Source organism: Notolabrus celidotus, chromosome 9 (assembly GCF_009762535.1).
Source record: "Notolabrus celidotus isolate fNotCel1 chromosome 9, fNotCel1.pri, whole genome shotgun sequence".
NCBI lineage: Eukaryota > Metazoa > Chordata > Actinopteri > Labriformes > Labridae > Notolabrus > Notolabrus celidotus.
Window position 1 is genome coordinate 24,762,291 of NC_048280.1, and position 15,042 is coordinate 24,777,332.

The 15,042-nt window shown below is 41.6% G+C and overlaps 1 protein-coding gene across 2 annotated transcripts in view; it reads right to left on the reverse strand.

Moving 5' to 3' along the window:
• LOC117819442 (tetratricopeptide repeat protein 28-like) overlaps positions 1–15,042 on the reverse strand; it is a 209,169-nt gene that overhangs the window by 134,056 nt on the left and 60,071 nt on the right. The window contains exon 1 of one of the 2 annotated variants that reach the window (XM_034692809.1): positions 1–800. The exons of the other annotated variant lie outside the window; for it this stretch is intronic. Coding sequence (XP_034548700.1) covers positions 1–27 — 27 coding nt within the window. The 5' untranslated portion in view covers positions 28–800. Of the gene's footprint in view, positions 801–15,042 lie in introns of those variants that run through there. 2 annotated transcript variants of the gene reach the window in all.

A 15,042-nucleotide genomic window follows, 5' to 3' on the forward strand; every position in this document is an offset into this window, starting at 1 on the left:
CTTCTTCCGGGGCTGCCATTTCATCATATTTGTAAACCAAAATGGAACAGCATTAAGATCTTATATGAGAAAGGAATGTAGATTCAAAGAAATCCAGGGCGCAAGTCATGCTGCCTCGCGACTTCCCACAATTTTGCAGCAGATTTCCTCCAAGGAGCGATGCATGGTGATGTGCGAGTCTCAGCTTTGCGGCAATTTTTTGGAGAGACAGCGCAGTCCACACAAATCACACACCGGTTAAATCCACGGATGAGGTCGGAAAATAAATCAGAGACACATGGTGTCGACTGACAGTGTGTGGGGAGAAGGTTCCTGTGCGTAAATCCAAAGTATGAGTCCGTTATGAATCCACTCCCTCCTCTCTCGGCACGCACGGTCGGCGCCTCCAGGACCAATCCGGACTGTGTATGAGGGGAAATTAATTCTTAAACTTTTCCAAACGAAGTCGTCTCTGGAAGGAGTCTACACCGTCTGCCCAACGCTCTTCGAAGCAGAGGTAGAGAGAGGGAGGCGAAATGTGTGCCAAAATACCGTTAAACTCATCACAGTGGTCAAATTCTGTTTCCCCATCGACAGAAACACACTTTTGGAAGTATTCTCGAAGAACAGTGAAACGGAGCCCAGCGGAGACAGCGCGACAAGCGGAGGGATTACTTTTTGAGGGAGGAGGGGGTACAACCTCCAAAAAAAAATTCTTGGAATTTTTTGTGAGGAGCTGGAAGGATATCCTGATTCCTGCAACAGCAACAAACTGGACCCCAGCTCTCAGATGACTTCCCTCCCTGCGCTCCTCCAGCTTTGCAGTTAGCAGACTTGGAGCGGAGGGGCTGAGCAGAGAGGAGGCTGCAGGGTCATAGCGCCGCCGGACAAAAAGGTGCGCTTCACATTTACGCACCAAAGGGACGCTGCTGTCCAGACAGGAAGCAGGCTGTGGTTTGGTGAAGTGTTTAAGGACACTTTTCAAGGTAGTCTCAATATTGCTGAGTGTCAGTCCGACATAATGAGGTCCAGACATTATTTCAATCTATATCATGGAGTGTCAACGGATGAAAATAACTCCTCATCTGGGTCAAAACGGAATTTGATATGCATTTTTTAACATTATTTATGTGATAGAATTTTTTCACCTGATTCTAAGCAAAAAATAGTGAATGTAGGACCAAGAATTGAGATGTTTCTTAAAGAACACTCAAAAGGCTGTTCAAAAGTTGGATACAAAACTAAAAATGCCTGTTTATTTATGTTCAGTCACACCATAACTCTCATGCTCTAAAGCAGGGGAATCAAACTCATTTCAGTTCAGGGGCCACATACAGCCCAATTTGATCTCAAGTGGGCCGGACGAGTAAAATCATAACATAATCAAAAGAGAAGGACAACTCAAAAATTGTCCCTTTGTTTTAGTGCAAAAAAAGTACAAGTACATACTGAAAATGTTCACATTACATGAGCTATCTTTTTTAGAAAAACAGCTGTTGTATTTTTCACTATGATGAGTCTCATAGTGGGAACTATGTGCTCTAAGAAATAAATTAATTTCATCCGGGTTATGCAAACTGTAACTATTATCTTGGAGCGCCGTTCAGGTGTGCTCCATCAGCACTATGATCGTATGCAACCCCCAGAGGACAAATCTGAAACAGCAGTACTTTTATGAAAAAATTGTAGCCAATGTCTTCTCTGTAATTGTTTCACTTTGGGAAGTCATCCGAGGGCCGGATTGGAACCTCTTGTGGGCCGGTCTTGGCCTGCGGGCCATATGTTTGACACCCATGCTCTAAAGTGACAAACTCCCTAATTGTTTAAATTCAAATTCTGACTAACCGACAAAACTTACTCACAAAAAAGTCAAAATTGAGCAAAAATACAAATAGTTTATTATGGCTAAACATTATTACAGAATATGCAAATAAAGTATTTCAAATTGGTTTGCCGAGTGTGACAAAAGTTTGCAACACTAGCACAACTAGCAAGCAGCCTTCAGTCTCCCTTGCAGATTAGTTTTCACATGTCTGTGCTGGTTACACATTGGCAGAGAGATTATTTGCCAGTTTAAGAAGAAACAGCCTGCTCATAACTTTATCTCAAATTTATAGATCAAGAAATTTCCAAAAAACACAGCACTACAAGATGCCATCTGTCATCTGTGCTTGTTTACATCATGGTAGTAGAGCATTGAAGCACTATGACAGTAGCCATCAACCAGAGCCACAGCCCCGTCTAGTCAAGGGTGGGTGCGTTAGACATTACACATGATCGGCATTCTGGGTTAATAATTAATTTAACTGATGAGTCATGGTGTCGACCGCCGTTGGTCACAATGTTTAAGTATTTAGTCCACTAAAGGAGCACATCACTGACATTGCACTTTAAAAATGTAATGCCCTTTATATTTGGACTTCATGCTGACATATTTTTAATCACTAAAGTTCTTCACAGAAGTCCATTTAATTGTGGTCTTGTCTGACACATCAAATAGAATTGACACATCTATCTGCTCTTCTGGTCGATGAAAACACACACACACACACACAGCTGAAACTCAGTAATGACCTAATGAGACTAGAATATCTTCATATTCTACAGCAGACTTACTTGTTACCCTGATTAATAAAAGCTATCTGTTCTCTGATATTTTTGAGTGAAGAGAAATACATTTCTTCATAAAAAAGACGATTTGCATAGGAACAAGAGCCCAGGACAGGAGAGAGAACGAAGGCCTTGTTTATGTACTTTCCCTGCTTCCTTCCTCTGAGTGCAGCTGTCACATAAAGTGTAATGTGCAATATTTTACTGCACACAGCCATCAGACGCAGAACACTGCCAGAAATATGTGTGGCATTTTTTTGGCCGTAGAGAGAAAATATCTGCGGCTTTAAAAAATGACTTTTTATCGTTAATTTTGGAAGTTGGCTGAGTAAAATTCAAAACAGCGGACATGGTTATTCTGGCAAGCAAACCCCCGACCACAATTACCGCCACAGTCACAGAATGAAAACAGTTTTAAAGCAGCATGAAACCAGCTCATTTATCATTCAGATATGTGACAGCATTAATGCAGTAACTACATTACTGACTCATCATAAGGAGTCGTCTCCAGGTGAAAGAAGGGGAATTAAAGAAATGGTCGATGCTGAAGTGAGGTGAAATCAGATTAAACAATAAGTTTGTGATTTAAATTGGTTTAGGTAATGGACTCTATGGAGCTGTGAGCTGGTCAATAAACTGGTGTCTGTTCAGGGTCAGCAGGGTCTGCAGAGCACCTAAAGGCCACTCTGATAACAAAAGATCAGTGGGAGGAGGGGAGGAAGGTGACATATGGCCTCATGGACAAACTCCTGCTGTGCCAGAGAATCCATGAGACACTGAGTAATCCACATGGATGAACATGAACAAAATGCTGGACACATCCACCGCTACCACAGCTGGTATCCAACACTCGAGGAACAAATCCCCAAAAGAGTAGCTTTTTAAAATATCGCTACCTGATGTAGAACAAAGCACAATTATGTTTTATAAACATTTATAGTTTAAGAATAAAAATATTTCATGGTAAAAATGAAAAATCCCACAAATCACTGAAAAGAAGGGATCAGAATGACACCAAATTTAGACTGGATGCTGAAAGAAGGAACTATTTCTTGTCTGCCTTTGACATATTTACAATTCAAGTTATGGTGAGAAGGTTTTTTATCTGTTATTAAACATAATTAGATTAATACTGATGTCTGTATATGTCTTAGCAAAGCAATATAATTGTTATTATTTTTTAATTTAAGTTATGTTCAATGCCTGTTACTGCTCCCACCAGGTCGGTCAGACACAGCAATTAAAGGCAGGAAAAACTGAAATAGAAAAACAGCATTGCTTATATTTTCCACAAAAAAATTATCATGATGAATTATACATTTTACTATCACATGAAAAAAAAATGTTCACAGGAAATTTACTTACATGCATGAACAGGACAAGATAAGCAACAAGATTATAGGCACATCTTGGTTAGGAGTGGGATAAATATCAGCATGGCCGTATATCTTTGTTCTGACTTGTGTGATAAGATTATTGATACCTAATATCAATATTTCATCCATTTTTAATTGAAGAGCTTCCCCTCCCATTTTGACTCACCCTGTCACTATTTCATTACTCCTTGTGTTGGCACTTATGATATAATGTGGGGTAACGTTAATTGGACACAATAGAAATTGACAGTGGCATAACACCAGAAGGAGACAGCAGGATGCCAGACAGCCTTGAAGTGAAGAGATGTGCTAGTCACTTCAAAAACAAGAAAAAAAAGCTGATCCAGCTCTTTATGCTGGAAAGGAAGAAAGTTGGAGGATGTTCTGAAGTCTGCAGAAAGAGTTTCACTCACCTGCCAGTGGTAGAATTCAGGTGCCAAGGAAACCTATGTGACAATTACTGACCATTTCAAAGACAAGTGGGAAATACATCCTACGAGCTACAAACTAGTGTGATACACAAGACACACGCTCATATGGCAAAATATAACTGTAGACTTCAGAATGGAAGCTGAGTGAGAAAGGCCTGACTTTGACATTGTGATTAATATGACTGTAGTTGTAGTTGTCCGTAGAGGCAGATGGCTATCTAACATGAGTCTGGCTCTGCCCGAGGTTTCTGCCTGTTAAAGGTGACATATCACGCTTTTTTCATCAATATATATTGGTCTAAGAGGTCCCCAAAACAAGTCTTTAAAGTTTATGCTCAAAAAAACACTTTGAAATCAGATTTTGGCATGCCTGAAGAACGCTCTTCTTCAGCCCTCATCAGAACACTCTGTTTTCTCTCTGACCACGCCCCCTCATGAAGTGGATGTGCCCTCGGCTCTCCAGCACGTTGATCTAATGTTTACATGTTGGCTGAATATACACGGCTGCTCACAGATCACGTTACTTCAACCCTCTGAATCTGATCCAGAATCTGATCCTGACGGAGAGGCGCCTGCAGCAGGACCTTTCTGAATGATTGGTCACAGATTTAGTGTTTCTTGTTGTTTTATTTATCAGTATGTAGACGTGTGTCTTGGTACACAGCTACGAACATGTAGCTATGTGGCTATGCTAACTAGCGCTAGCACTTATCCATGATAAATAAAAATCATCCACTAGATCTTCAAATCTGCAGGCCTGGGGAGTAAAACCGACCTCTGCCAGAAAGGCAGTGGGACCTTTTCTGAAGGATTGGTCACAGATTCTGTGTTTCTTGTTGTTTTATTTGTCAGTATGTCGACGTGTGTCTTGGTACACAGCTACAGCTACAGCTATGAACATGTAGCTATGTGGCTATGCTAATTAGCGCTAGCACTTATCCATGACAAATGAAAATCATCCACTAGATCTTCAAATCTGCAGACGTGAGGAGTAAAACCGACCTCTGCCAGAAAGGCAGCGGGACCTTTTATGAAGGATTGGTCACAGATTTAGTGTTTCTTGTTGTTTTATTTATCAGTATGTAGACGTGTGTCTTGGTTCACAGCTACAGCTACGACATGTAGCTATGTAGCTATGCTAATTAGCGCTAGCACTTATCCATGACAAATAAAAATCATCCACTAGATCTTCAAATCTGCCGACGTGGGGAGTAAAACCGACCTTTGTGTTTATTAAGACAGCCTACAACTAGCATGCCTCCCTCCTAAGCTCCTTGTTAGCACACGTGTGCAGGGAATGAAAAACGGAGGGGGATTCAGTATTATTTTATACAGTCTATGGGTTGAACAAGCTCCGAGCTCTGACTCCGTGACAGACCGGATATTGTTGTTACGTAACAAAAACACTGAAGTCTGAAACGGCTCGTTTCACACATATTTACAGAAAGGTGGAGAAATCTAAACAGGGGCAGAATGGATTTTTTTCATTCTCGGGGGGTTTGTAGACATGCCAGGGACACATATTTCAGGTAAAGAACCATTAAAAAGTCCATTTTGCATGATATGTCACCTTTAAAAGGACGTTTTTCCTTCCCGCTGTAGTTAGCTTGCTAAATGTTGCAAAGCGCTCTGCTCATGGTGAATTAAGATGAGATCAGAAAGAGTCCCTTCAGTAAGATGGGAATGTCTAATAAACACTAAAACATGTCTGTATTTTACGTCTGACTTGACTGACAGGCGGGCACCCTTGTAGCTTTAAGCAAAGAGGCTCAAGAGCCTGCCTCAACTCCACGTCATATTTGATCAACAGCAGTTAGGTTGTGTCAGCATTTCAATATGGCAACAGCCAACGATATGCTTCTCTGCTTCAGAAACAGATGGGTGACGTCACGTACACTACGTGCATTTATTACACAGTCTATGCTTGCAACCAATCAATTATGGCAGTATCACAATATTATTGTTATGGTGGGCCGTGTACTGGCATCGTATCATATGATGGGTCAGTGACACATAAATTACATCCTAAAAGGTAACCTGTGGAGCCAGAACTTCGAACAGGCACATAAAGACTAATTCAACAAATTACCAGATGTTAAAAAGCTACCATTACTTGGGTGGCACCTCACTACGGCATGGGCTAGAGAGTGTCCTTTCCCTAAATGAGAGGACACTCATATAAGAGTGTCGCGGGGTTCTCTCTCTGGACTCAGAACAATGTGGGGAAAAAACAAGCGTAGTTGGAAGAATTAAGTTTGATTGTTTCGTTGGCTGCTGGCCTCCCCAATGCAATAGAAAAAAATATTTACAAAAGCGCAAAAAAATGAAGATAATTTACAATTGTTCACAGCACTACGTCAGTGTCGTCTGAGTTCTACATTTACTCACTTGACACAAAACCAGTGGTTGTTCATCACAAAACACACACAGAGACATTACTTGCTTAGTAAATAAGCTCAACTGCCAAGAGAGCCAAAACTGGCCCTCTTTTAAAGTGTCTAGCCCCTCCCACTGGGCGTTGGAAATTACACAATTCTTCCCAAACAATTATATTCCTACATTAAGGTCATTTTAAGGCAACTAACCTTAAATACAATCAAAAGAATAACACAAACATGTCTGCAGGCATGTTTACCCAATTAAAACACAGATAATTTAAAACAAACAAACAAACAGAGTAATTAAACACGGTCACATGGCCACTTTTGGCCGCCATACATCCTTATATATGGTACACACCAGATGGGCTTGGTTTCCTCATTTCGGACACGACCTGGTTGAGTTTGAGCCGGTAAGTGCAGCAACCCAAAGACAATATGTGTTTAACCAATGTTAGAGCTCCAAAGTGTGCACCCTGAGAAATTCTGAACAGAGAGCGAAAGAAGGATGTTGGCATGTTAACCGTAATGAATGAAAATGCTGTTAGGAATGGGAAAAGTTTGGTGCATGTGTGTGTGTGTATGTGTGTGTGTGTATGTGTGTGTGTGTGTCGGCGTGTGCGTGCTGCCCGATGTTAGTGACGGGGCCACCCTGTTCTTAGCAGGAGTATCAAGAATATATAATATAGTAATTTTGTTACTCTCCTCATGACTTAAAAATTAGTTCTGTTGTTCCTCCATCAATAAATAAACTGATCACATATACAACGTTCCACTAGCTAGCACGCTAATCAAGTGCTAGCTGCATGTAAACATAAAGGTCCAGTTACTTTAGCAAAAATATAGAAAAATACATGTTTAATGAATGTGTATAAAAGTGTATTTGCAGCTACTCTGTAAAGATTGAACGTATCTGTTAACTGGTTAACATGACCAGCATCACAGATTTAAGTTCAGTTAAACAACACTTCATCACAAATTAAGAATGTGCAACAAATGGTAAAGTTTTAATGTTTCCCCATGTGAAATGGGATCAGGCTGTTGTTGTAACTAATGCCCAATTTGTAAAATCTGCATAATGTTAAGACAGCCTGATCAAGGTACCTTCCTCAGCAGCTGTCTAACATCTCCAATCCAACTCTATATGCTGCTATTGCAGTCAGCTGGCAGCAGCACGCTGAGTTGCCACCGCAGAAATGGCAGCTACGCAAGATGGAACCACACACAAATTGCTCAGTGGATTCATTTATCATGGGGCCCTATTGGACACAAGGATAAAGACCCTCTGTGGTCAGGTACTGTGATCACAGCAACACTTTTAATTGAAGAAACAAGAGACAGAGGTTTCAATACCTGGATTTCAATCCATTTCTTTATATGTCCAGCTCGTGTCTGACTCCTGTTGGGTTTGTGCTAGAAATATAACACTAAGACACACTTAACTTTTATATTCCCTTTTAACAACACGCTCACTCTCACACATTGAAGTCAAATCATCTAAAACAGGTTTACACAAGAGATTGTTTCATAAAAGTCACGTTTGAAGATCAATCAGAGGCCGCTGGAGCGAGCTGTTCAGTAACAGTCTGTTGGTAGTGAAGCCTGTCATCTGGCTTCTCCATACAGAAGCAGGCTCCCCGTGTGTGCCTCTGCTTTCCCAATCAGAGCCGCACAGGAAATCAGACTCCAGCCCTCTGAGGGAAACAACCCCCCCTTCTCTAAAGTTTTTCCACAACTTGGAGCTGTTTAAAAAATAGTTTGGGCTTCCTTTTCTTGTTCTTGCCAATCATGCCCTCAAGAATGTCTCAACTGCGTTTTCTGATCAGGGGCTGGTTGCATGATGTTATTTATACTGGTGTATGGAATTTTTCTTATACAAATGTTGCGCTTAAATATAAACTTGTGTTGAATGTAGAAAGTTCCTGGAGGTACCGCAGAACTGTGATCTGTGTTTTCGTTGTCACAGTCAGTGTCACTGCATGTTTCTTACCATGAACAAAAATAAAGGAGAAACCGGGCTCATTATAAGGTTTGCTAAGAATAGTACGGCCTCAGCAATGTGGAAGGAAACAGTAGCCCATTAGAGTGCTCCTGCTACTTCTTCATTTAATCACAATTTCTCTCTAGTAAATGTCCTTGTAACTGTTACTTTTCCCCACAAGGAGCACATTTTCTGCTGGAGTGAACAGCATTTAGCAGCTTGAAGCTGCAGCTCAGTCAGCCATATTTTAAATTTAAAGAGTCTTAATTAGCCTACACATAGAATCAGCTCCACTACTCACAAATCAGACAGCGTTGTGCAAAAAGTTTGAAGTTGAACTGAAATATAAAAAAAATTCTTAGTGAGGAGGGCAAACTCAGCTCGATACACAGATGAATATTTTCCTGTGTGTATCTGTCAGCCTGCCTGTTTATGAGTCCACATGATGTAAAAAGTGCATCACCCACATGTTGGTTAAAAGAGGCTGCTTGGGAAAAAACAAGAACTGACAGAGATGTTTTTAAAAGCTCCATGGAGAAGCAGCACTCCAAAAAGCTCTCCTGACTGTCTGAGGGTAATTTATCCTCACACTGAGTCTTGCTCTTTAGTCTCCGTTCTGGAGTGTCGCTGCGTGCTATCTGTCCCACGTTTAAATAAACAACGGCCTTTTAATTACAGGGGCCGGAGTTTCAGGGCAATAAAACAACGCAGTGAGAGCATGGAGATATGTACGCTATTGTTACATGAGGCACGTACATAACCAAGCAGCCATGCAATAATGAAGAAACGATACAAGATTCATAAAGGCAAGGTCCTTGAAAAGTAATTTATCATATTTGTAGCATGAAAATGTTTACGATAAAAACGCAATTTCCAGAGTTTGACAGATTACTACCATGGTTCGACATGTCAGGAGGATGAATGTGTTCTAAAATGCTCAACAACATTATAATAATAAAAGTGTTAAACAGCGATGACATCCACCCAACAACATTATAATAATAAAAGTGTTAAACAGCGATGACATCCACCCACTTTGTTGTGCAGTACATCACTGGAAACAAATAACCCCCATCAGCATTCATTCATTCACCTATTTTAAAAGTGCTCAGTTCTTTGATGATGTTTTGTCAGAATTTAGCCTGCGTCAGACCATGTGAGTGCATGAGTCTCTGCATGTGTGTGTGTACATGCATGCATGTGTCTCACTTGGAGCTTGGTGTTGATTAAGTGTCTGGAGCCTGAGGGGGGATAATGAGAGCCTCTAATTAATGAGCCCGAGCATATCTCAGAGTCACAGGGTCCTATCTGCAGAGAACAAGTCCACACACACACACACACACACACACACACACACACACACACACACACATGCATACTCACAACATTCACACACACCTCTGTGCACCATGGGGATCGTTCCCTGCACTGCACAGCTTTTTCTCCAGGGAAGCCCAGCTGGGATGGTGTCACTCGGGCTGCTGTTCCTGATAAGTGTCCTCTAACAGGGATGGATGGGGGTGAGGGCACCCTGCTATGAGAAGGTCACACACACTGACCACCCAACGTGCCCCGAGCAAAGGCTGATGTTACGGCCCTGAAAACCATCCCAGATCTTATTTGTTTGTCCATGGGGAGCAAAATAGATCATTTCCAGAGTGAAATCAAGGCTGGAGCAGAGTGAGTGGGTAAGGTGGTCAGGTTAGTGTTCACCTGGAGGCATCACTACTCACACAACAATAAATGTTCCAAAGAGAGCAGTGATTTTGTCTTGAATGATAAAAGGAGAAAGTGAAAAACAGGAGGTTTCACACTCAGTGATGTGCACAACAGGCAGATCATCTCATATCAGTGTCACTCTCAACAACATCAACGGAAGCTAGAATGACCAAATTACTCTGAGTCAGGCTTCAGTGAGGGACAAAAAACTGTGTGGTTTAATACAGGTGAGTGGTCATCAAATACTGTTTTGGTAGGTTTAATATCTGGACCATAGACTGTATAAATAATGGATTTAGTATCTGAGACGTCAGCCGTCTGTTTCTGAAGCGCTGTTTTGAAGCCAATTGTGGGCAGGAGCCATATTGGAAATGTTGAGGTCAACTTAACTTCTGTCGAGCTAGTGTGAGGTAAAGAGGTTGGCTTTGAGCCTCTCGCCAACAGCTACAGTGTTCCCGCCTGTCAATCAAGTCAGCTGTGCCTCTCATAATGGAAAACTCGTAATCTCAATATCTCCGAAACTGCAGCGTTGTGAAAAAATTCATTCCCCATACAGTGTGTGCTGATGGGGAAATTAGCTATCCAGACTACCCTTGTTTTTTGTACCAGGCTGTAAACATGTTTATTTCTGCTGTAAAGAACAGCTTGTTTGAATTGGTGTGTATGTGATTTCCGATACTTCCGGAGCCAGCATCAAGCGGACCATCAAAGAACTGCAGTTTTTAACACTTCTGCAGTAGCTTCAATTTGCGTGGTCGGAGGTTGCCGCTTTGTCTGGACTAGCAATTTTGGCAAGCAGTATTCTATGTTGCCTAAGTAGTTGTCAGTTCAAGGAAGTGTTTCAACCTGTATCAGATGATTTAAATAGATATCTTAACCCTTCCTTATATATAAAAAAAAATTGGAGCAATGGCAGTAAGTGTAGCCCCGGAGATTAAGGAATATCAAACTTGTGAAAGGAACTAAAGTAGCATGGCTCGTAAAAAGCTAAAGTTTGAACGTTCACATTAATAGCAAGCGTGTTTGTATAATTAGAACAACAACAACGCATACATCTCTGAATAACAAATCTCAATGTGTTAGTTTCACTCTTGAATATCACTTCACAACATGCTTTTGTTTATGCTTGTGACACTTTGCACATTTTTCAGATCTGTGCATATGCAATAAGTGAGAGCTTTGTCAGCATTTTGTAATATGGAAACTAGGTCAAATGTTAATGAAAGATCTGAACGAAATGATTACTAAAAATTATGCAAATCATTTTTTTCCCTATGTCTACATTTCGGATTTAGGTTTTTTTCTCCCGTTTCCAGATTTGTATGGTTTGGCTAGGGAGAGGAATTTAAACTGGCTTCATTAAAGGGATGGTATAGCAATATTATTTAAATAGTTAAAGAGCAGTAAAGTGGTTAGCATTAGGATTGTCACCTTTTATGTAAGGTGGTTGTGTTCGAACTCAGCAGTTAGACAGGGCCGTCATGTGTGGATGTGGAAGTGTGTGCCTGTGTGGATTTCATCATCCTGAAAACATGTAGATTAGAAACTCTTAACTGTCATCTGAGGTGAATGTTTGTCTGTGTGTCAGACCTGAGATTGGCTTAACCTGCCTCTGGCCTAGAGTCAGCTGAGGTCCTCTAACAGATAAACAGGTAAAGCTATTGGACTGATGGAAATAGAATATAAATCCATAGATGCTGGCTGCTGCAACTGGAACTATGTGCCGTTACAAAACAGAACTTGGTGGGTATGTGGTTGAAATTTTAAATTTGTGGATAACATTTCCAAAATAAAAAAATCAACCATGTATACAGTGTGAGTGTAAATGTGTGTAAATATTTCCACTGTGCATAATAATGCAGATAAAAGCTCATATTTAGCCATACTGCAGAACCACAAACACCCTAATCTATCTTCTGTAAAGTGTTTGATAATGAAAAAGCTTTTGAACGCTCCGTTTCTTCTCACACATTTTAGTGTTTAATCAAGGATTCTTCACACAGTGTGATAAAGACATGTGATTATGATCTTTTTATTCTCTTTAAGTCCCATCCCCTAATTTTTTTCTCCTTTCTTTTCTTCTTCCAATTACACTAATGAAGAAGGGCTTGTTTATTCCCTGGAGACACTCTGAAATGGATTTGTGTGAAGACAATATGCAAAGAGAAGGACCTTTACTTTAGAGTTGTGTTTAATAATTCAGCGGGTTTGGACATGGATGAAACGGGCTGCAGCATATTGTTTGAATCAGGCCAGCAGTTAAATAGGCGCTGGGGTTTGACGTCTGTGGCAGGATCGATAATAACAGTGTTGCCACAAACTCCGACGCATGAGACAGAGATCCTGTGTGGTCCTCCTCCGTCTATGTACACTAAACATAGAGATGGACCAGGACAATGAATCCAAATCTGTTTATCTGCTTCCACGAATACAAATACACACACGCACATAAACACATAAAGACACACAAAACCGTGCTGCGGTCAGACCCGCCCATCTCCACTCCCTCATTTAGAAAACCCCAAAACCAAACTCATGCCTCTCTTTTCCAATTACCTTTCTTCCCACCATCGTCACCAAACCAGATCTATCTAAATTCTCCCACAGTCTGTTTTTTTGTTCCTCTCTCTCATATCAAATGTATCCATGAGTTACCATCACAAACACACACCCACACACACATACAATCATACTCCACAATCTGGTAATCATAATGAGCACATTAAAGCATTAAAGCCACAATTTATGACTGATGATCTCTTGAGCAGACTACAATTAATAGCAAATAACTGTGCAAATATTTAACTACATCTCAGCTGCTCTGTAGCTCCTCGTTTGGCTTATGTGGTTGTTTAAATGCAGATTTATAAAGTGTGACTGAGCCAAAGCCAGTGGCTTTTCCTTCAACAAAACAGTTTCTCTCTTAATGATCAGTCTACTATAATGCCTTAATACTTGCAGCTTATTATGCCAATGACAGCTCTTCCTGTCCTTTTTAATTTAACCCCGTGAGAGCGCATCAAACATGAATTAACCCCTCTGAAGTGGAGAGAGAGGCTGCACAAAAGGACTCAGTAATGACTCCCTCTGCAGAGAGAGAGAAAGGAAAAGTAAATGAGCACAAAGTTGTGGGGTAGAGTACAGTAAATATACAGTAGCATTTAGCCAGCAGCTCAATTGGGTGTGTGTAGTTTCGGTCACTGTTGTGAAGGGATTAGACCATCAGTCGACTCCTTAAATCAGTCTGACTTTAGATCAAAGGGGTTAAAGTAGGATTAGGATTAATCTGCCTTGGTAGAACAGGTGTTAATCCCTTAAATTAGCCATGTAGCACAGGCAGGCCTCTCTTTCATCTCAACACCTGACTCGTGGGGTCTGAATACGAAGAGCTCAGTTACAAGGAAGAAGAGCCGTTGTTAACCCAGTAGAATTAGTTGTCCTCCCTCGCCCTGACCGCTCTGATAACAGGCCCAGCTCTAACGTTGCAGCAACATGACTTCATTTGCATGCTGACAGCGTTTTGAGTCAAACAGCTGTGCTCTCAGTGTTCTTTGAAACACGGGTTACGTGGCGTTGCAATACTAATGGCAGGCTTACAGATATCCTCGGGCAAGGTGCAGCAAATACTGAAAATAAAATAGGCCTGCGTTATTGATACTCATCGTGTAGAGGCTCGGGAGCTGATGTAGCAGAAGAAGGAATTGGTAGGGGGAGGGAGTGTTGACTCTACTCCAAGGACAGGAACACTTCAGTCCTTTCCTATCAAACTCTTCAACACATGCTGCCTCTCTCCTCCACCAGCTTCCTCCCCTGCTGTCAAACCTCCTTGTCGTCGGTTTGACTTTTCTACTCCAATCATCTTCATCCAACTCCTGCTCTGCTGAAAGTGCACTAAGAAACAACTGCAACAAACCTCCACCTGTGACAAACTGACAGGGAATCTAAATCTAATCTGAAGCTGTAGCTAAAAATCAGGATCGTCTTCTCACCTGTCTGAACAATGAAGACAGCTAATTAGCATTTGTGGTCATATGGGGGGGTTGAAAACGCTTCCCACCGAGCTCCTGTCTGCTGCCACAGTCACCAGTTTGGCCAGTGGGTCTGCCCCAGTTCGAGTCTCCAGTCCCAGGCTAGACCTCGCCATCTGGCTGGTCTGAAAACAGCCGGGCCCTCTCTCCTGCTGGCCGGCTGAAGGCAGGAAGACAACCAGAGGAAGGTCAGGCCGCACCATGATGTCCAGGAAAAGAAGAGAGAGACCGAGTGATGGAGAAGAGAAGAGCAGTGACAGATAAACTAATGGAGGACAGAGAAAGTAAGAGACAGAAAGGACACTGTTTCCTTTAAGCTGCCATCCTCAGTGTGACTCAATGACTGATGAATCCCTCTGTCTTTGCCTCCACAGTCCATGTATGTGCATGTGTGTGTGTGTGTGTGTGTGTGTGTGTGTGTGTGTGTGTGAGAGAGAGAGAGAGAGAGAGAGAGAGAGAGTGACTGTGTGCTGTATGTGAGCATATGTGCATGCATGACTACAATCCCGCTTTTCTCAAACACATCATGACAGCTCACAG